Source organism: Corvus brachyrhynchos, unplaced genomic scaffold (assembly GCF_000691975.1).
Source record: "Corvus brachyrhynchos isolate BGI_N302 unplaced genomic scaffold, ASM69197v1 scaffold10, whole genome shotgun sequence".
Taxonomy (NCBI): domain Eukaryota; kingdom Metazoa; phylum Chordata; class Aves; order Passeriformes; family Corvidae; genus Corvus; species Corvus brachyrhynchos.
The window spans coordinates 4,607,506-4,629,657 of NW_008236180.1; the positions used below are offsets into that span (position 1 = coordinate 4,607,506).

Consider the following 22,152-nt stretch of genomic DNA (forward strand, 5'->3'; position numbering starts at 1 on the left):
TCCAAGTCTCCCAGTCCTTCAGGGGGATGTGCTGAAAAGCCAAAGCAGTTTGGTTGGCTGCTTTTTTGGGAAGGCTGGGGTAAGGAATTGCAGCTTTCAAAGCTGAGGGATTCTTCCCTCAGCTGTAGCTGTGGGATTGCGAGGATGAGGTTCTGGGGATGGACAAGGCCACCAACCATCCTCTCACAGAGAAGCCAGGAGGACCAGGAGCTGCTTCAAAAACATGAAGCACCTGGATTTGGGATCCAAGACTACCAGGCAGCTTCAGTGGTTTCACTGTCCCCACTGAGCAGGAGATCAGTGATGGTGATGGGAGCAGACCCCTTTGGGGCCACACTTTGGGCACCAGCAGGTCCCATGGCTGGTCACCTGCCCAGTACAACTGGAAGGACCCCCTGTAGACAAGGCCATGGCCGATGTTGGACCCTGCACCCATGCGATGGATCCCAGGGAGGAAGTCATGGGGCACCTTGGAGAACAGATATTTTAATCTCCCTTGCCTTCATCAATCAAAGCCCTGTGTTCTCCCTGCCAGCTCAGCTCGGCAGGGCTGGCTCTGACCTCCCCTAGCCAGGGCTTTGGTGGATTAAAGCTGCATCCAAGCCTATTTCTGGGGTGTTTACATGCACTTTCCTCTCTAATCAGTAAAGCCTCTGTCTCTGTCTCTGTCTGCAATGTGCTCTTTTCAGCGTTGTGTTCACATTGTCTCGTGTTCCATCCTGACACCTTGCCAACCATGGATGTCTCCCATTCATTGAGTTATCCAATCCTGCAGCGTTCCTCGCCGACTCCCAGCAGCTCATGCTTCCCTGAACTAGCTGAGGATGTGTTCCCTAGCACTGGAACTGAAAGGAGAATGAATATATGTTGTTTCATATCCAGCCACCTCAATGGGATATTACCTCACATATGCAAATATATTCCAGAGGGTAAAGCATGTTGCCTGTTATATCTGGGGCGGGGGGAACTCCTGATGATGTTGCAGTGGTGCCTAAATCTCCAAATCTTACCCTGAGGTGGGTAAGACTCTGGTTTTTCACCAACAACCAGGTGGTAGGAGAGAGCCTTCTGTTTCCAGCAGAATATATTTTCAAATTCTCTCTCTTTCTCTCCCTGTCGTTCTGTTTTTCAGTTGTTTCTTTCTGCGACTTTTCTCTGACCAACTTTTCTCTACGTGTTGCTTCATTATGCATTTTGCTGGTGTCTTTTTTCTTATTTACTTTGCCAGGATAGATATGATTGTGGGTCCCCCACCCCCTTCAACTCCCCGGCATAAGAAGTATCCAACCAAAGGACCCATGTATTCTTCCAAAGAGTCTCCCCAATACTCGCCTAGGTTAGGATTCACCAAAATGCCGCTTTCTCTGGAATTTTTTTCATTTGCTTTATGTCAAACCCCTTTCATGCCAGTTATATGACGGCATTTCTCACTTAGCAGTGCAGCCTGCTAAATCATGACTCACGAGGGTTTGCTGCTCTGGGTGTGCTCTGATTTGCCTTCAAGCCAGAGCGGTACAAAAAAGGGGATGTTCGTTCAGTCATCAATAACCATCAGTTCCTTCAGCGAGCCTATTTCCTATTTTCAGTCTTCTTTGAGGTGTTAGAAAGCTAAATTATATCTTTTCCAAAAATCTCATATTTTATCAGGCTGTCTTCAAATGTAAAAGGTGGAATATTTACCCACAAAGCCAATGTAAAGTGAATAATCCACTTCCTAAAGAATGACACTGTCCACACACAAGCAAAGGAGCCTTTGCAGCTCTTTGGACAATGAAAGAAGTTTATTTCAGTGGGCAAAGTAAGAATGAAGTGTTTTGTAGCTGATGAACACAATGGTCTCTATTTCTTGCTGGTGCCACTTTACTGACCATGGAGGAAAAAATTGTGTTAAAATACTGCAACCATGGGACTCATATTCCAAAAAATACTAAATCAATCCTGATTTTCCAAGCAAAAGGAGCAGGAGTCAAACCCAGCCCTCAGTCACACAGCGAGAGATTTCTCATTAAGTTCTCTCCTTAAACAAGACCATATCTGAAGCTCATGCCATGAGGAATATATTCCTACAAAAATTCCCATTTTAGGGCATTCTGAGATCTGGGCAGCAAGGCCATGAGCTGGGTTGTATTTTTTCTCGTTGCATTGAGACCACTGGAGCCCAAGGCAGGTATAAATATTTGCTAGAAAGTCAATTTCTATGCAGAAATAGTAGGTGATTTTTAAATGCAGCAAGCTTAGCCTTAAATATTTTTTTTCTAAATATATTTGCCTCCCTAAGAGCTAATATGTGACAAATCTCTTGATTTTTATTTAAGCTGCTCTGAGTAATCTTCACTAGAGAAATGTAAGTAAAAGGAATATTGAAAGCTTACATTTTCCCACTCAGCTAGCTCAAACATCAAAAAAATAGAATTTTCCAGAAGCCCCAAGCTTTATGCTTGAAAAAAAAAAATGCTTTCAGACGAGCATTTTTTCCCATTTCTCCTCCCTGCCAAAACAAGTCTTTGAAAATGAAATAACCTTGTTATCTGAAGAAACATTTAGATTTTAAAACAAAAATACATATTCAAGAGGATTTTGCTGTATTTAACCTTTAAGATGATATGTGCAAGAAGCCTTCACTAAAGGCAAGACTTCCTTGTGAAAACCTGTGCCTCATACACAGCAAAGGTGATTGATGGATCTGAGGGGAGGAGGCCTCAGACTGGGATATTTATTTTATTCAGTCCAAGTCTGTTGCTGTATCAGCTTCATGCTAATGACTTCCCCCCCGCTGTTTTTACAGTTCCTAATACTGATTAAAAATCCTTTGCACATGCCCACAAGGCTCCTGGGATGTTTAGAGGTTTTTTTGTCATTTCTCTCTTTTCCAATGAAGTTTTTCATTTCCCCCTCATTGAGCTGTGGCTGCAGAAAGCAGCAGTGTACAGAAGGCTGCTGAAATTTCTGTTCCCACCCATGAAAAGGCTTATGCTGCACTTAATTTTTGGCAGTTTTATCCTCCCACAGACACCAGCGGCACTTCTGAGGTCCTCAGGGGGCTGGTGGATGGGAACCAGGGCTCTGAGCAGCCCCAAACCCAGATCCAAAAATTCTTGGTCAGGCTCTGCTGCTGCCATGCCCTTCATCACCCCAACACCACGTGGGTCTGTGCCATGGGGATGTGTCCTGTGAGGTCCCCATGGATGGCTCCGGCCTCTTCTTTTCAGTCTGCACACCCCTGTTTTAGCCGAATTCTGCCCAGAGAAACATCGTGGAAGTGATGTCCCATGAGCTCTCTTAACCCTGTGGATTGCTCAGTTCAGCCAAAATCTTCCTGCAAGCAGCTCCTGGTAAGGGCAGGGGGATCCTGGTAGATGCCCACAGCTGTGGTTTGGCTGATGGTGTTTGCTCCATGCTCTACACACAGATAATTTGGATAAAATTCCCTTGATCAGCTGATTTAGCCTAGAATAGGTGCAATCTCAGCTGTAATTTTTAGACAACAGTTGTTGATCAAAATTTGCCCAGAGCAAGATTTATTGCCAAATGAAAGGGTAAGTAGCCAGTCCTGTGACATGGATGAAGGGGGTTTGGCTTCAATGCCTGGATTGTTTACAAAAATTTATAAGAGATAAAGAAAAAAAAAAAAAGAAAAGACTTGACTATCTATTCCCAAACACTTCATTTTTATCTCATTTGAGCCGTTTGACCTTTTGATGTCCGCTTCTGGCCCGAGGGTGACATATTACACCTCTTTGCATGCACTGTTAGCATGAAGCATAACGAAGCATGAGAAAACCTGCACTGTGGCTGATGCAAGAATTTACATTTTTTTTCTATCATTAGAAAGAAGGAAAGGCAGTAAAGTCCACTTTAAAGAGCAATCCCCTCTTCTCTCTCCCTCCCAAACTGAGGCCCAGCAGAGCCTACCAAGGACAGCAGATGGCACAGTTTGTCGTGCATCCGTAGAAATCTCTGAATCCTCTTCTGCCAGGAAAGGAAAAACATGGGGCTGCCTCTTCCAAAGCTTCAGCTGAATTCTTCCCTCTGCACGTGTGTGTTGGGCACAGATGAAATAATTATTGAGAAGACACAAGACTCCCCATGGGCTGTAGTGTAGAAGTGGGACGGGCAGCTCAGAAGATTCTTGGTCCTTTGTCACGCTGTAAGAACACAAATTGTCCCCTTCTGCTTTGCTAAAGTGGAATATGTTCTCTCTTCTTCATCTTTTGAGCTTTGTTGCCCAGTTTGGACAAAATCTCAAAATCTTGTAATGGCTAAAAGGACCTCCTGCTCTTGGTGGTCCTCTTGGTGGTCCTCCACCCAGCTCGGTGCAGGTGGGTTGGGAGCTGATAAGGAATTCCTCTTTTCTCTTGTGTCAGATAAGGCACAAATGAAATCTCTGCGCTTTGCTGGGGATAGGAGCACTCTCCTGTGGTCCAGCTTGTGCTGTGGGAAGCAAAGGGGTGGGAGACCTCGAGCCTGGTTTCTCCCGTACAGAGAGAAGGACTTGGTTCACCTTCTTCTCCCCTCTCTGCACTGAAGCCAGAGGCCCCGAGCTGCCCCCTGCACCATCCTTGGTGCTGCCCTGCCTCCGAGGAGAGATCTGGCTCTGCTTCCTCAGAGCTGTGGAAGACAAACACCCCAGGAGCTGTGTTCAGGTATAGACACAAAGGGAATGAATCAAGCAGGAATTCTGGTCTCTGGTGTCAATTATATAATGGGAAAGGGCTTCTGAATGCTTTATAGGTGAGCTCTGTGAAGGGTTTCAGCCCTGCTCCTACATCCCAGCAGGTCTGAAGGCAGGTTGTGTCCTTGAAGGTGGGTGACAATTTAGTGCTCTTCTTAGTGATCACTCCATCTGCAAAATGCCAGCTGGCCACTGAAATGGGCCATGTGGGGTTCACTCTCTGGATAGCTCTTCTCTTAAGATATGAAAAGATAGCAGAAGTCCTGCCTTGATTTCTGCAAGGTTAGAATTAGGGTACACAAGACTCTCTCTGTTTTTACTATGCAATGTTCGGTTCTCCTCTCTGTGTCACAGTCTGTCCTGCCTCCCTGCTCTACTCCACAGCTGGTGAGGGACATCTCATTTCCATTAGTGGACACATTTCAGTGTCAGTGCCGTGCTGGATGGGACAGGAGGACAGAGCACCCTGATTGTTCTTGGCCTTCTGCAATATTCAATAACATTTAGGCTTTGGGCCTCTTTAAACTCGTGTTCATTGTTTTACCAGTCTACTTGCTTGTGCATACAGGAGAGGAGTTCATACAGTGGCTGTACCACGCCTTGACTTGTGATTCCCCACCAAGGTAGCCCGAGGTATCCAATTTAACAGCTCTTTGCTTACACGGTAACAACATTGTCGTAGGATTTCTTGTGCTGTATGTCCTGTCAGTAATTGCATCCCTTGTGGGGAGTTCCTGTACATGTCAGTGATTTCCTTCTCCCATTACAAGAGAGAAATAAGGCATGCGTATTCCTCACACTTGTAATTCCAGCACTTGGTGCTCCTTGTACTCCTGTGCTTATATTGCTAAGCAAAGGATCAAACATGGCTTTTTAAGCAGAACAGAATTCTGTCACATCCCTGCCCAAATGAAGTAGCTTCTGGGATCAAAGCTAAACTCTGAAACAATTGTTGGCTTATATTTTCTGTCTTTGGTGTGATGTGCTCATCCACTTCATCTCTTTGAGCCAGATCTGGTGCTGTAAAGTGCTGTTGCTCTAATATAAGCTAAGGGAGCCACGCTGGTCCATTCCCACTGGTACCTGCCCCTCAGTGTCAACAGCCAACATCCGTATGAAGTCCCTGTCCAGTGTGAAGAAAACAGATAGCTCTTGTGTTGGAAATAGCCTCACATCTCATTCCTTTCCTTGGTTTTTGTTTGTTCATTTTCCCCTGTCTGTCTGTGTTCAGCTCCTTCCTTTTCCTCCTCCTGGTGCATGGACCTGTGGCCCACAACGCAGAACTGCGTAAGAAGCATTTTGAGTTTTCGCTCAAGATACCTCAGCCTGGTTTCAGTCAGATTAATTAACCCTTCTTTCCCCCCACCACCCTTATGTTTGGTGCATTATGCAAGAGTAAAGTTTGCCCAGCACAGAATTATTCTATAAACCTGGCTGCCATTAAGAAGTTATTCCAAAAATGAGTTGCTCCCCTGACTTTGGAGGGATCAAGAAGCTCCAATGTTTACTCTCCAGAAATTTATATTTGATGCCTCTAATAAAATTGAGTTCTAGCTTCCAAATGGGTTCTGCCCTCCTTCTTCCTCTGCATATGGAGCTGTTAATAAACCCAGGTGTTTCCATACTGGGAGTGAGGAAGTGCAAATGTGATGTGTAAAGAAGTCAGTACCAAATTATGTGCCTTGTAACCTTTGCTGGCTGATTTGGCAGGAGCTTCCTCTGCTGTTCCCAACTGGGAGCCCTGCTAATAAGAAACATCTAACAGTTCAAGTGTGAACTGCATTGAGATGAAAACAGTTTGGTAATGTTTGGTGAGTTCTGGCCAAATTCAGCCTTGTTGTAATTCCACTAAAACAGTTGTCACTGCACCTGTTTGTCTGGATCTTAGGACAAGCAGCTCATTTTCATGGTCATGAGAATTACACACAGACATTTGCATTGAGGAGAGGAAACTGCTGCAAAGACTGAAAAAGATCCCATTGATATATGCTAGACAGAAAACTTGATCTTCCCCCAAAATAATAATTTCTCAGTACAAATAAGAAGTTAATCAATTTGGAAGAAAGCCAGTTAAAGAAATTCTTTGCAGTGGGTAAATTTACTGTGCATAATGTGCCAGGTTTTATCTGTATAAACAGAAATGGATAATTTCAAACTCTGCTAATACTGCTCTGAATTTTGCATCTGAATTAACACTTCAGTGCCACTGCGTGTCTGTGAGTAATTTGGAGTGTTAGTTGGGAGAGAGGCTGTTGCTTTGTCCCATGGAGGCACCACAAGCGGTGCCCTCCTCACCTGCTGCCTCCAACTGACTCCAGGTCCTTTTCCGGGGGTGGGGGGATTTTCTGATCCCGGTAGAGTTGACCAGATCGTTGGGAGAGGATCCTCCATGACTGACAAGGATCGGACCAAAGGGCCAGCAGAGGGGGAGCTGCCTGAAGACCCCAGCATGATGGGCAGGCTTGGAAAAGTTGAAAAACAGGTATCTTGGGTTAGGAAGGGGTTCTTGTCAGAACGTTTTGCATGCATTGTGTTGTTTTTTTCTTGCCTTTTTCTCGCCTTTTTCTCTCAGTGGGACATTACCTTTTAGTTAAAAGAAAGTGAGAGCCAGGAATATTTTGAAAAAGAAGCAATATAGATGTTATGAAAGGGGACTAAATGTCTTGGAAGCCTAAGTGCTACCTTTAAGCCAGGCACTTTGAGTCTAGTTTAGTGAGTTTGTCAAATGTCTACATAATTTTTGAAAACAGCACATTGGTTTCTTTGCCGCAGCACTGGACATGCTTCAAATGAGTCCCTGAGCCTGGCTGCTGCTGCTGCTGGCCTTGCTGAAGATTTAAAATCTTCCTAGAGGATAAGGCTCAGAAATCCCCATGGCCTTCTGAGCCCAGACAAGTGCCAAGTGCAGGAAGGAGCTGGAAGGAGCAAGCGTGCTCCAGCTTTTCTGGAACTTGGTGCCTGTCAAAAAGGTTAGAGGAGAATAAGGGAAATCCTGTAACAAGGAAAACCCTGTAAAAAGGTGGAGAATTAAACCCTTCAGAACAATTAAATATTCACTAAAAGTTTGAGATGCTGTGGGTCAGTGTAGGTGGAGGTGATCTGCGAAGCCCAGCCCCATACTTGCGTCTCAATGGAAGTTGCTCATACTCAGGATGTTAACGTGCTTCAGCCTGCACATAGTGCTGGAACTGTGGTGTTTTTCAGGTTCAGTCAATGGAGAAGAAGCTGGACTTCCTGGTGAACATTTACATGCAGCGGATGGGCATCCCACCAACGGAGACGGAGGCTTACTTTGGGTCCAAAGAACCAGACCCAGCCCCTCCCTACCACAGCCCCGAAGACAGCAGGGAGCACATTGACAAGAACGGCTGCATCATCAAGATCATCAGGTCCACCAGCTCCATGGGTCAGAAGAACTTCTCCGCCCCACCAGCCCCAAGCAACGCGTGCCCGCCCTCCACGTCGTGCCAGCGGCAGAGCCACGGCTCCTCACCCGTCGGAGACCCCGGCTCGCTGGTCCGGATCCCACCTCCACCCTCCCACGAGCGCTCCCTGTCCGCCTACAGCGGCGGGCACCGGGCGAGCGCGGAGTACCTGAGGAACGAAGACATTACAACCAAACACCACGAGAGTGCCATGAGAGACAGCGACACGTCCATCTCCATCCCCTCGGTGGACCACGAGGAACTGGAGCGCTCTTTCAGCGGCTTTAGCATCTCCCAGTCCAAAGAGAATTTGGACATCCTTAACAACGGTTGCTATGCAGCCGTGGCCAAAATCAGACCCTACATTGCAGAAGGGGAGTCAGACACCGACTCTGACCTCTGCACGCCCTGTGGCCCCCCCCCAAGGTCGGCCACGGGCGAGGGACCCTTCAGTGACATGGGCTGGTCAACCCCCCGGCAGTGAAGCCTCCCTGCAGCCGTGAGCCACATCCGAGCACTGGCAGCTGCCCGCTCCAGCTGTGCACATGTCGAACTTCTCAAGGAGATTGACAGCTAAGGTTTTCCTCTTTCTAGGACACCCTTAGCTGGCAGATACTTTTCTTGCAGCTTACTCTGGGGGGGGGGAACGAGCAGGTCTGAGCCTGCATTTGTGGCAGAGGTCACGGTGATGAGCGAACTGGAGCCGTGAAGTCCAGATTTCTTTCATACTCTCTTTCTAAGATCATTAGGTGAAACTATTTCATGGCGCAGGGTAGGCAATTTGCATTTCTTGGGAATCTTCAGAAGCGCAGGGCAGGAATAAATCACCCGGCCAGGGCTTTTGTAGATCAAATTAACTGGTGGCTGACAAGTGTTAGGTGGGAATTGCTACATCATGGCACGAGTTGATCACACCTTTAGGTGTTTTGGAGTCACAGACTGAACACGTGTTTTTTTCTGGCTTAGATTTCAGGGCACGTGTAATAATGAGGGGTTGTTACTCCGTGGTTCCTCATTAGCTGTCAGGAAGGTGACATAATTCCAATATAATACATGGAGATGTTGTGTAGGCCCCTGGAGGAGAGGGATGGTGGCTGGGATAGTTGCATGAGCAGAAGACATGGCCTCAAGTGGGACAGGCTGGGGTACTGCTCTGAACCAGAGCAGTTTGGAAATGATCCCATCTTAGGAAAAACTCAGCAATATAAGCTTGAGTGCAAGAAGAGGGACAATCCAGAGGGCAGAGAAATGAGACCGAGACGGAGGTCGATACACTATGGGGATGGAATTTTATATTTTAAACCATGTATTATATTTAATTATCTCTCCTTCTGCTGACAAGGGACCTGGGGGTGCTTTGAAGGCAAAGACAAACCAAAGGCAACCCCTCTGGAGGGCTGCCACGATCTCAAGCCATTCTTGTGGCCAACAGCGCTGTTGGGGAGGCACAGCCACCAGGCAGAGAGTGGACATGCAGGATGCTGTGGTCCCCACTTTGCTGTGAGTGCTGAGCTCCATCCTCTGGAAGCCCTGTTGGTCAGAGTGGGCGCTTTTCTTACAGTTTGCATTGTGCCTGAACACTTTTGCACACACTATGCCCATGAAAATCTTTCCTTTCTTCTTCTGCCCTGCCAAGAATCTCACCCCCACGTTCTCGAGACATCCTTTGGTTTGTTTGGATCCCTCAAGCTGAGTTAAGAGGCACTGCTTTGTTTCTTTGTGGTCTTTCAGAAGCCTCTTAGCTGTGCTTGCCCGCGAGTTGTGCCAACCCCAGTCTGCCCCGTTTCCTTGCTGTGGAAGCACTTCCTCTTGGAAAGGTCACCGTGTCATTACCAGGAACCTCAGCAGCTCCTTCAGCTGGGGGAAGGCGAGGGGAAAAGTGACGCTCAAAGTTTCTTTTGGGACCAAAACAAAGTCACAAAGTGATCCTTTACATGGATAAGTTGGTAGGGGTTTTTTTTGCAAGGCGGGGATCAGGAGAACTTTGGTTTGGGATCTGTTTCCAGGGCTGGGACACCATTGCTGGCATTGTGCCTCTGAACCTTGCCGCGCATCCACAGCCCAAATCCCACGTGTGTTTTCTGCTGTGATTTCAAACCCTGTCTTTCCACATTTTCCCTGTGTCTTATCAAGAGCCTGTTATTTAGGTGACAACTTCATTTCTGTGTGGCCTTTGAGAGGCTGAACATTGACTTGCTTGGGGTGAAGGGAGACTCACAGCCTTTTTCTCTCCTCCTGTTTGCTTGATCAGACACAGCAACCAGGGGAGAACCAGGATAATTTTGGCCTTAGGGAAGATGTGGGTGCAGTCTGACAACTTTCAGACAGGAAATAAAACCATTTTTTGCTAGTGGCCAGGACCAGCACACAGGTCTTATCATGGAATAAGGAAGAGGGAAGGATCTTCACAACTTTTCCTGCCATTTTTCACCATTCAGGAGGGGAAAACCTTGTTCTTAGGGAGCAACTGGGCTTCCAGCCATGCTAGTTCCTTTCTTTCCCCTCTTGAGCCATATTTTCATTAACTTCTGCAGTTTTTCCCTCTCTGTTTGTGCTCCAAAACTCCTGGCTCCAGATTTCTTTGTGCAGAGTTAACGCAGTGATGCCCTTGACTTCTACAGAGAGACAACTTTAAATGCCAAATGACCGTAAATTGTGCAGATTTGCCTCTGGTGTGTTCCGAAATGAGATCCTTTCTGCTAGAACAAGAAATGTCAGCAGGTCCTAAATCTAACGTGGTGGCCTGAGCTTTCTACCGACCACAAGAATGGAAATTGCATTTGGTGAGGCAAAAATCAACATCGCTCCAGCCAGCTGCTCGCTGCAAATTTTGTACAAGTCAGAGATAACAAAGATTTATTCTCTTATTTGTTTGCAATTACTTCTCAAGGCCTGCTGGAAATTTGGCATAGAGGGTATGATGTAGAGGCAGGAATGGCAGATGAGGATGAGGATAAGGATGATGTCATGCAGTCCTATTGCAGCACAGGTACATGACTGGTCTTTAATCACAGAATCATCGATTCACAGAACCACAGAACGGTTTGGGTGGAAAGGGACCTTAAAGCTCATCTTCAGGGATTGCACGGGAAAGATTGAGTTTTTCCTCTTCAACCTCCTACACTGGAATCTATAAAGGTCTTTTGACTTGTATCTTGAAAAGTTGTTGGATTTGTCCCATAAGCAGAGATTGCAGAAAACTGATTTTATATACATGCAGCACAGATCATATCTGGCTGCTATTTATTTCACATAGAATTTTTTTTTAAGGTATAAGATATATTTTTCTGTGGCATCATATCAAAGAAATTCTGATACACACCTCCATGCACAACCATGCCATAAATCATCACTTCTCATCCATCCAGGCAAAACCCCATGTTAACTCACACTAGAATTAGCTACAAATAATGCTCATCATTTCCATGAAATTATTTAAGCCTGTATAAACAATGGCAGGGCCTGCTTGTTGCTTATTGACAGGAATAATTTCATTTTTCCCCTAAATCATAGTCCAGTACTCCCTGAAAAGTCTTCCCTTCCAACCACTCAGCTCCCCCATGTCTGCACCACACATTCCTGGTGGCAATCTCCCACAAGTCTTAACCACCAGACTAAAAGAAAATAAATCAGTTTTGGGTTACTAATAAGGCAATCCCAATGACAAAGACCTTTAAAAAGGTGGACAGGCAAACTTTGTCCCTCTGCTGAGCCTCTCTTGGGCTACTCTTTGTACTCTTCCTCTCAGATCTTGTTCCATGTATTTTGGAGGACAGAACAAGTTTTAGGCAATGCCAAGTGTGGACAGAGGAGTCCAAAGAGAGCTGAAGAAGATGTGGAAGCCAAATTTCCAGCAGACCATCTTGAACTGCTCCAGGGCTGCCCATGCCCACGCTTGGTTCCATGCCCAGAGCCTGGTTCCAGGTGAGTCTGGCTGAATGGGAAGCCATGACCTTGGACCAAAGCCTGAGGTATGGTCTCCAAGAAACCAAGAAACTTTGGGGCATTTTTTTTCCAGAATCTGGGTCTAGGTCTGGAAAGAAATCCTGCAATTGGCCCACCCATGGGATGGAGCAATGCCTGGGGCTGGGACATGAAGCCACAGTAAGTTTTTGGGTGCTTCAGGTCCAAGTGTGAGTTCAGGTGGTCTGAGGAGTTCTCTGAACAGGAGAGGTGGCTGGAGATGTTGCAAGGCTGGCCTTTCATAATGTGACCCTGAGACAGAGGAACAGCCATAAGCCAAATTTCCCAATATTTGGGAAGGGACTTTAATGTTACTCAAGGGCAGATTTTGTATGTGAACTTCCTTGTTGACCCATTTTCTTAATAACAATTTTTAAAGTAAAAAATGTCGAGGAGCTCACCAAAACCAAACCTCTCATCCAGCTCAGAAAGCCATTCTATTTCTTTAGACAGACTATGTGATAGATCAGATTTTCTAAAAATGCGTTTTCTTTCAAATGCTGCTTAATAGGTCCAAATAAATTTTGCAGGGTCATTGCTATTTATGGATAAATAGGTATATTTTTACATTTTAAATTGATTTTTAAAACTTTAAATTATGTGAATTTTTAGAACAAATTTGTATAATCTACCTGAGAAGCCAGAGCATCATCTCAGATACAAATGCTCCCCTTCCAGACAATCGCCCAAGAGAAAAGAAAAACACCTTCACTCATACTTTTCCCAAGAGGGAGCTACTGGAAACCTCATTTTCCTGATATCCTCAGACCACCACGGTCACAGCAACATTATTGCTAGGACTAAAATGTAAGTATTTAAAGAGAAACTGAAATTCCTAAGGAATTTACCCAAAGTTGTACCATACAAACACCCTTAGCAGTGAGTATTTTATTGGGAATGTTAAAAAGCCCAGGAGCAGGATAAGGATTTCTGTTTCTCCATCATGTGAATGCTCAGGCTGAGCGAGCCCTGAGCCTCCAGCCCTTTCTTCCCAACCCACAGCTGCACGTCCACATCCTCTCCATCCTCTCTCTATCACTGGTCAGCCTCTTCTGTTCTCATCAGCTTCCTTTTCCTGAGCCAGAAACAAGGAAATCAGATACAAAAGCTCCTTCAGCTCCAGGTAGCATTGAGGCTGTGCTGGGGAGGGCTGTGGGGAGGGCTGAGGGCAGCAGCCCCTCCGAGCCCCCTGGGGTCACTGCTGCTCAGAGGTGTAAAAGCAAACCCTTGCTTTTAGCACACAAACACCCCGACTTTTCTGCCTCACAGAGCAAAACCTGCTCAGAGCAGGGGTGTGGGTTCACTGTTTTTTTAACAATAACAATAGGGTGGGTTTTTAATGATAAGGATTATAATACTGCATAGGAATCTTCTTTAGTATATCTTAGTGTTTGATGCCCCAGTGACACAATACTGCTTGCCTTACCTTAGTGTCTAGAGGAAGAGGGATCACACACCTTTTGATACACTATTAATCACGCTTCAAATTTAGGTAGCAGCAGGGTCCTTTTTAACTTATGAATGTGCTTTCTGGACTATCTCACTGACTGTACTCTCAATTTTGCCTGCTACTGCATGCAGCCTGAGATGAGTAGACAGCAATATGCTCCAGCTGTATCTGCACTCCCAGATTGCTGTAGTACCTGACAAGGTAACATTGCCAAAAGCATCACTCTGGGGAGAGGCTGTCCTCCTAGTGAGCCACCTCGCAGGGTGCTGCGGTGCTTCTGTAGGTAACACTGATATACCAAGTGTCTTTCATGCTGCAACTAGTCATCACCCCATCCCTCTGATACAGCATGCACAGACTCCATTTCTACTGCTTGTGACTACGGGGTAAAAAAACCATGTTTGTACCTGTGGTTCCTTCAAACGTGTAAATGGAGAGGAAAAAATACGAATTGTGTTGGCTGTGTCACAACCTCCTTTCCATCTGGGTGCCTCTGAAAAAGAGCATCTCAGATAGCCCTTTCTGAGGGTTTGGAGGAACATGCAGTGCCAAGGATGGAGGCCTGGTCTTCATTTCAAAGATGCCATTTGAACCCACACGTGTGGGACTTGCCATATGTCTGGTTTAATTCCCATAGGATTCTCTCACCTGCATCCAGCCCTGGGATGCTGTGTGTGTTTGTGCCTGCAGCACAGCCCGAGGCACAGGGCAGAGTGTGACTTCCAAACCTTGGAAACCACTCTTTGGAAATTCCGTCCAGCCTTCTCTACAGCCCTTGGTGGTCTCGGGCACCCTGCAGCTGTGCCATAACCATTCCTCATGGAAGCATCTCTCACTCTCCTTATGGAGTGGCGCTGGGCTACATTTTTATCTCCATAAATGTTTTGCCAGTGTTCTCCCCACTGCAATACCAGGCTGTCATGAGGCCTTCAGGGTTTGCCCATCTCGCTGGTGTTTGCAGTCTCTTGTATCTCTTGGCACTGTTGCCATGAGCTGGTTTGACCCTGGCTCCATATCCTCCCCTTCCTTGCCCAGACTATTTACCAGGGAAGCTGTAAAGCCAGAACTCTACTCTGAGACTTGGCCTGGCATCACCAGATGCACCAGAGAGCCTTTGTGTTGTGTTAATATGACAGTTTTGCTTTTTGTAGGCAATTTTTTTGCTTCCTCATTGAGCCATCGTGGCCTCAACACATCCCTGGTTTGTTCTGCTGGAGCTTTTCCACACAGGGATGGGGTCTGTGTTGTCTGTCTGTGCCCTGTGAGGGTTTGTCCCCGTGGCTTTAGGTGACTAAAGTGAAACAGGGATGAGGGTCTGGCTCAGGTTTTCTTGTCCAGGTGAACATCGCCGAGAAGAGCTCACAGGCTCTACCAGTGTAGATGTTTTTGCTCCCTGAAGAGCTGTTTTCAAGACCCTTGTCCAGATGTGGCTGCGCATACCAGCTCTAGCTCGGTAATGAGGAGAACTGGAAAGCAGCTGGTCCAGGCTGTGCTGTTTCCAAAGCTACCAGTGAATCCAGAAGCATCTTGCCCTCTCCTAATTCCTGCAAATACAGCTGCAGGTGAACTGTTCAAGCAGCATCTGTTTGCCTGGTTCTGAAAACCTGAGCTCACCACAAAGCTCAGTGCCAAGCCCAGGTGGGATTTCACCTGCAGCTATGCCTATAATCTTAGGGCAGGGTTAATGATTTCAGGTAGAAGCCATGCAGAACCTCCAGTTCGGATGGTTCCGACCCCAAAACAAGGCTGAATGTCATGCTGCCAGCAAAGCCTCTGCTGGAATTCCAGCTCCATTTGACACTGATGACTGTGGACCTGGGGAGATGCTCTCTCCTTCCCACTCCACACAAGAAAAGGTCAGCACAAGCCTTGCAAGCCACAATGGGAAAGTACCTCCTTATTTTAGCATGCCATGGGCACCTCCCATTAAAGCAGAAGCAGCATTTCACAGGAATCCCTTAAACTTGACCAACACAGTGGCCATGACCTAGTGTTTTCCATATGCAGTGATGCTCACGAAAAGGATTGATCACAGATGTAGATGTGTAGGTCTCAGTTCTTTAGCATCTCCACAGACACCATGCTTAGCCTTGCTGAGGACCTGAGGAGAAGTCATCGAGGCTGGTGACAGGTCTTTTCTGTCCTGCCTGGTTATTCACACTGGTCCAGCATCTTCCCTGGAGCTGGAGTTACCCCGTGCTCCTGTCAGCAGGCAGGATTGAGACCCTTCTTTGTTGGTTACTCTTCCCTCTCCCCAAACCCCTAAAATTTGAATTTTCTTCACTTTTTCTCAAAAAATTCACGTACAGTGTAGAGTACCTGAGACCTTCAGGAACACCGAGGCAAAACAAGACATAGCTGATAAATGACAGAGATTTTGTTATTTTAAATCAAGAGCAGATTTTAAACATAGTTGCAGTTACTGTGTATCAAACGCTTTAGGAGATTCAATAAATTATTCTTATAAATGTTCTATTCTTTTATCAGTAATTCATATAGGTGGGTGCCACTGTTCTTATACAGCAACAACGCTCCACACACTAAAACTATATTCCTGTTTCTCCAATATAGATACTGTATTTATGAAATTTATCTTGCTTGGTGTCACTTTGGCACATTATCCACATGTACTGCACACGGATTGCACACTACATGCCACGTGGTGATAGGTATCTCTACATGTAATCAACATATGTGCGTTGAACAAAGTGTCACCTGCCTGATTTGTGATGGGACTCAGCATAACTGGGAAAAGGGAAAAAACGAACATCCAGTTTTGTTAAGAAATTCACTGCATTTGAATGGTTCTTTAAACAGATTTTATCAGGAAGCTAAAATATGAGATTGCCTCTGTGATGTTAATTTAAAAATACCTGAACAAAACGAACACACACAGCCCACAAATACTTAACAGCTACTGTATTCCTATATATTCTTCATTGCTATTCATCTGAACTGTAAATTCTGTACAGATTGAATGAAGCTCACAGTTTATCTTTGTCATAACCTGCAAGATAAAAGGACAACACAACTTTGGCTGCAGAAGCGTGTGCATGTGGTTCGAGTACATGCACCCACGTGTGGCTGTATGTGCACGTGGGTATGAACACGTGTGCACACGTGTTCTTGATCAAAACAGATAAAGCTGCATCGGAGATGCACAGGGGGAAGAAAAACTCTGTTTTGGAGTGAGACAGTGGGTACAATAAAACCTAATTACTTTTTCAATAATTTGTTTCATGCAAAAAGGAAGATTTGCAGAGGGGATTGGTGTGTGACTGCCATCCCAAGGAGAAATCCCACTTCTGAAGGAAGCACAGGCCCCGCAGCAGAGCGATGCAGTTCTTCAAGTGATAATTTCTTTGGCTTCCTTTCAAACAAACAAATATAATAGAGTGGCCAGTGCCAACTTCAAGTCCAAAAAGCCCATTCCTAAGATGTGTGGCCAAACAGTTGTCCTGTGCCATTGGAGATCCAAGGGCAAAGTCTTTATGTGCTGTGCCAGGGTGTCCCATGGCAGCGGTGCTGACTGAGGGCAGTGCCAGGATCTCCCACAAACCTACTGCCCAGGCAGAGGATTCCAGTGCCCCATGGGTCTTACCTTTGCCTATATTTAAAAAGCCCCTAGGTAAGAGATGTTTAAGAAAAGAAACATTAAAAGCCTGTCTTTGATCTTAGAGTTATGGAAGAAATGACAGTATTACAACCAATAAATCAGATTTTCCAAGCAGGCCAGCCTGCAGACTCCAATTGCCCCTATACAGAGATTTTACCAGCCTCACCAAATGAATCATCCTCTAGTATTGAATTTTGCCAGTATTTTCACAGACATAAGATTTATATTGGGTAGAACTTACCCTTCAGTGTTTAATCTAAATAAACAAAGGCATGAAGAGCTAACTTTCCCGGTTTAATACTGCTGGATGCCTTGAATAAATACTAATCAGATCTTTTCATTGGCCTGAAATTCATCTCTGGGTCCAAAGTTCTCAGCTGTAAGAGCTGATTCAGTCCTAAATAAGTTACTGAGCAAAGGGTACATCCCTTGCTGGAGTGTGTTGCCGCTTCCCTGAGATACCTTGACACTACCATGGTTTATAACAGCATCTGGCTCATTTGGCCTTACCCGGGCTAAAAATTGTTCATGCTTTTGTCCTGAGAGTGAGAGCTGAGAGGTGAATTTCCCACCGGGATGAGCGCGGGGCCGCACGCCCGCGGCTCCTGCTCGGAAAGCTCCGGGGCTCACTCGAGCCGGGAAGTTTGGTTGTCCTTTAGAAAGCAAAGACAGCTGCTGCTTTGCTTCCTTTCATTTGCTCTGTTGCCTTGGCTTTCTTGCACTTTCGTTTCATCTCCAAAGAATTTCTCATAATGCCTTTGGTACTTATGTACAATTTGAAAACATTTTGTATGTATGGAATGAGACACACTTTTCTCTTGTAAAATAGCAATCGGATTTCTTTTCTCTCTCTTTTTTTTTTTTTCTTTTTTTCTTTCGGTGGATGTGTAATTTCCTCTGTACTTTTCAATCATGACTTTGTGCAATGTACATTTTATAGGGACAGGTGCCAAGGGAATGACCTGTAGTTTTTGTGAGGGACTGGCTAGAAGCTGACAGACACAGTCACGCATGGTTTTACATGAACACCGTGGAAAAGTGACGTAGCCCAGACTTTTACACTGAAGCATTGAGCGTGGGTCAGCTTGTACCTTCACAGGAATGACTGTGGCAGCTGCAAAACTCTTTATGTGTGGTGTGAAGACCAACAGCGATGGTTGCAACCGGAAGGCAAATGGAGGAAAATTAAATAATCACAATCATTAATTTAAGCCTCAAAGCATCAGAATGGAAAATTTGCATTCAGTAAAAATGCCAGAGATTTAACCTTCATGAGATGAAATACACATTTATTTTTCTTTGCACTTCTTCTGTTCTCTTTGTTTCTTAATTTCTGGGGATTTCTTGGTACTTTGGGGACGTATTTCATGGTGGGTGAAGAGGAGAGGAGACCTGAGTTCTTGGCATTAAACCTCCACACATTTTTATTTCCAATGTTAGAATATATTTTTCTTTCTGATGTATAAGATAAAGCTCAGAAATCTTAAGTGCCCTTAGTTACAAGGACACTGCCCCATCAGAGTCCTTTAACAATATTGACTCTCTTAAGGTTCAACATCAACCACATCCTGACAGATAAAAGATGGTTACTGAAGCTTTTCCCCCCCTGTGCCAGCTCCTTTTCACCCTGCTAAAAATGGAGGTTGGTGTCATCAAGGTGGGCTCAGAGCCAAGAAATGGCACTGGGAAGGGAGTTATCCATGAGTTACTTGCTTACCAGGCATCAGCCCTAAGTTAAAAAAGCTGCATTTTGGAGTCAAGGAGTGAAGTGGATTGACTGACAGTATTTCCTGTGGTGAGGTTGGTTGAAGAAACAACAGTTCCATTTCGTAAGAGAAAAGAAAAAAGTAAAATCCTTTCCTCCATACTAGTATTTTTTCCAGAAAGATGTAGCATGAGAATCTGGATGATCCAGGGCCTGGATTTTAGAAAGCCTGCCAGTCATTTGGGCAAAGCAGTGACAGAGGCTTGGCAGAGTAAACCGTGTGGCCAGGCACAGCAGCCCTCGTTTTGTGCCAGAGGCTTGGCTCAAAGCCTTCTGCAGCTCCATCCTCCCCAGGGCTATTAGGGAAGTCCAGGTGTGAGCATTTCCCAATGGATACAGCACACTGAGTGGGCTTCACTAACATCATTCTATTTTATCTCATTAGGTTTCACACCAATGAGATAAACAGGAAAATCCTCAGTTTGCTGAGCCACATTCCCCAGTCATCTGCAGAGGATTATGTGCTGCCATCCAAACACTGTTCTGCTGCATCCCACAGGGATGCTGGTGGAGCCAGACATGGCACCTGCTGTGCCAGAGCAGAGCTGCCAAGCAGACCTGAAGCCCTTGCCCATGTTTGCCAAGCCCAGAGAGGAGACCAGCAGGAGGAGGCATTGCTTTTCCTTGGATATTGGCTTCCTGATAGTCTGGAAAAATCAGGAAGGCCATTTCCCTGCAGCAGAAATAAATATTGGAGTCTTAGGAAAAGATTTCTGTGAATACAAACTTTCTACATCCCTTAGGAGTGCAGTTGCTGTCATAGGAACACATCTACTGGGTCTTCTCACAGATAAAGCTCCTTAAGGGAAACTGATTTTTATTCAGATTCTTTGCCCTCGGTGCTGTTTAGCTCTTGGTCCATCAGGATGCCAGGAGCTGGGTCCCAGCGAGCTGTGATAACAACCTTCAGTAACTTGACGATGATCCCATGCAAGCTCACAGCCCCCTGACTCTAAGTTTCAGAATTTAAGCAAAAGTGGTTTTCCCAAATTAGCCCAGTTATTTGGGATTGCATATGCAGTCTGAAGTTCTGCAGGAGGAACTCAGTGCCAAAAACTCTGATGTGCTCTGTTCCTAAGCAGCATCCCAGTCTGGGTATTTTTTTTGCCTTGTTTTCTGACAAGGATTTGCTATCCTTGAAAATTAAAGGAACATTTCTTCCTTATTCACTGGAGGGGTAAGCAGGTGTTGCAAGATTAAGACTCAGTTTGTAAAACCTCAATCCTACTTTTGGGCACTGCCTTTAAGACACCCAAAACTGATGCTTCTAAGTCCAAGGTGAAAAAAAAGCCAACCCCAGCTTTTGATCCCCAAAACACCTGATTCCAGCATTTTGTTTTCCAACTTAGGCTGGGCAGAAACCTTTTTCCTTTAAGAAGCTGTGCAATAACTCAGTGGCAGAACAGTGAATGAAATCTCTCTGATCCATTACATGCTACTCCAGCTCTGCTCTGGGGCATAATTTACCCTTATTACTTTCTTGGCAGCTGTTTCCTGTTTCCTGATGAAACCCTGTTTCCATCAATAGTAACCTAATGGTGGTTTTGGGCATAAAGTGTCTTTCTGGAGAGAGAAACCCTTTTCAGCAAGATGGTCACTCTCTTTATGTAAGGAAGTTAATAATACATGGTTAAAGGGAAAGGCAGACAGAAATTGAAGTGGAAGGCAGAGGGCATGGGACACACTTTAAAGGATTATGTAATTTGGCATGAATAAGGAATTCAGTGAATAATGGAACATGGGATATTCATACAAAACTCATGTGCAAATTTTTTTTATCTCCTTGCCCTTGAAGGACCATTAGCATGAGACAAGTCAGAGATGGAGAGAGGAAAGCTCGTAAGATTACTCTTTACACCATGGTTGCCAAATAAAACAAATAAATGTCCCAGAGCTCCTCTTTCCACTTTGGATTTCAAAGATTTCTCAGCTTTAGTTGAGCCAGTCCCAGACATTCCCCCAAGACCAGACCTATAAATTGCACATTTCCCAATGATTTATTGAACAAATGTTTTAGATGCACTGACACACTTTATCACTCCAAATTTCTAGTACCAAAAATGGGTGGAAATCCTCGCAGTTTTCTTTTTCTCCCTCTGTCACTGGTCAGCATTGGTGTAAGGGTTTTGTTGAACTGGCATATCTAATTTCTGTAGTTTTTGAGCACAAAAGCAGTGCATGGATTTGGAGCTGGTTCTCCAAACTAAATAAAAATCACAGTCTCTGTGTCTTTTCAGGTCCTGATTTCTTCTTAAAGGATAGATGTTAAAATATTATTTTATTGTTGGCCTTTTCCCGACTCAGCGGAAGCTTTTACTGAAATCAGAGTCTGAAGAAGCCAGTGAATATAAACCTATTAACACACTTTTAATTGAGTGGTTAAACCAAACAGCAGCAAGGTACAATAGATGAACTGGGAGAACTGGTGCACCACGTAATCCCATCTGCTATTCATCAGTGGAGCATCACTAGGGCAGGTCTTGGAGTGGCTCAAAGCTGAAATTTCCTCTCCAGCCCATCTGCAGAAAAGCGGGAGCTGCTCTCCGGGAGGAGGGAGGTGAGCAGCCCTCCACGGAGCTGGACCCTAGAGGGCAGAACGAACTTGCTGCCGAGCTGGAAACCCGCCCGCGGCTGCTCAGCATCACCCCGGTGGAGCACACTCACTGCCTTCCTTTTCCAGCTGAACTTCTGGGTCCTGCAGAGTCCAAGCATCACAACCAGCAACACTGGAGCTGTTTTTCTGGGGAGAAGCAGGAGATTGCCCCAGAATTGAGCTGTGCCCCAAAACTCAGTAGCTCGAAGCATCTGAATTTCATTTCTCCTAAATAAGGGAGGAGGGCAGGCAAATTTGGGGTCTTCCCTGATTTAACAAGTCTCCCTTAGGATGTCTCACCCTTGCTTTTTGCAGAGTGGAAACAGCACTGCTGGCAAAAAATAAAGACATTCAGTGAAACTGGGTCCCTAAATGGGGCAAAACAGGTTTTCTTGCAAGGAATGGGGTATTCTGAGAAGTGGGAAAAGCAACTGTGTGGGAAGAACCAGAGACAGGAATATTAATGTTTCCTGGCCTCTTGCCCTTCAAGCTGAGGGTGGGAGGAGAAGAAACATTATTTCGGTTTTATTACATGATTTATTGATAACATCGAATATATTATTCAAGGCTTCCTTCTCATCTGAGGTCTGCAGGCTTATTGTTCAGCATGGCAGGAAGGGCTGGGGTGGGTGGAGATCCTGTCCTGTTTTCCCCATCTCAGCCACATC

General features: G+C 45.4%; 1 protein-coding gene across 1 annotated transcript in view; it reads left to right on the top strand.

Annotated features, from left to right (window-relative positions):
* The window catches only part of KCNQ2 (potassium voltage-gated channel subfamily Q member 2), a gene marked incomplete at its 5' end in the record, with an annotated part of 75,509 nt that extends 57,079 nt beyond the window's left edge, over positions 1 to 18,430 (top strand). The window contains 3 exons of the mRNA XM_017735766.1: positions 1,229 to 1,336; positions 7,031 to 7,154; positions 7,877 to 18,430. Of these exons, the coding sequence (XP_017591255.1) occupies positions 1,229 to 1,336; positions 7,031 to 7,154; positions 7,877 to 8,581 (937 nt within the window). The remainder of the gene's footprint in view (positions 1 to 1,228; positions 1,337 to 7,030; positions 7,155 to 7,876) is intronic.
* Positions 18,431 to 22,152: the final 3,722 nt, after the last annotated feature.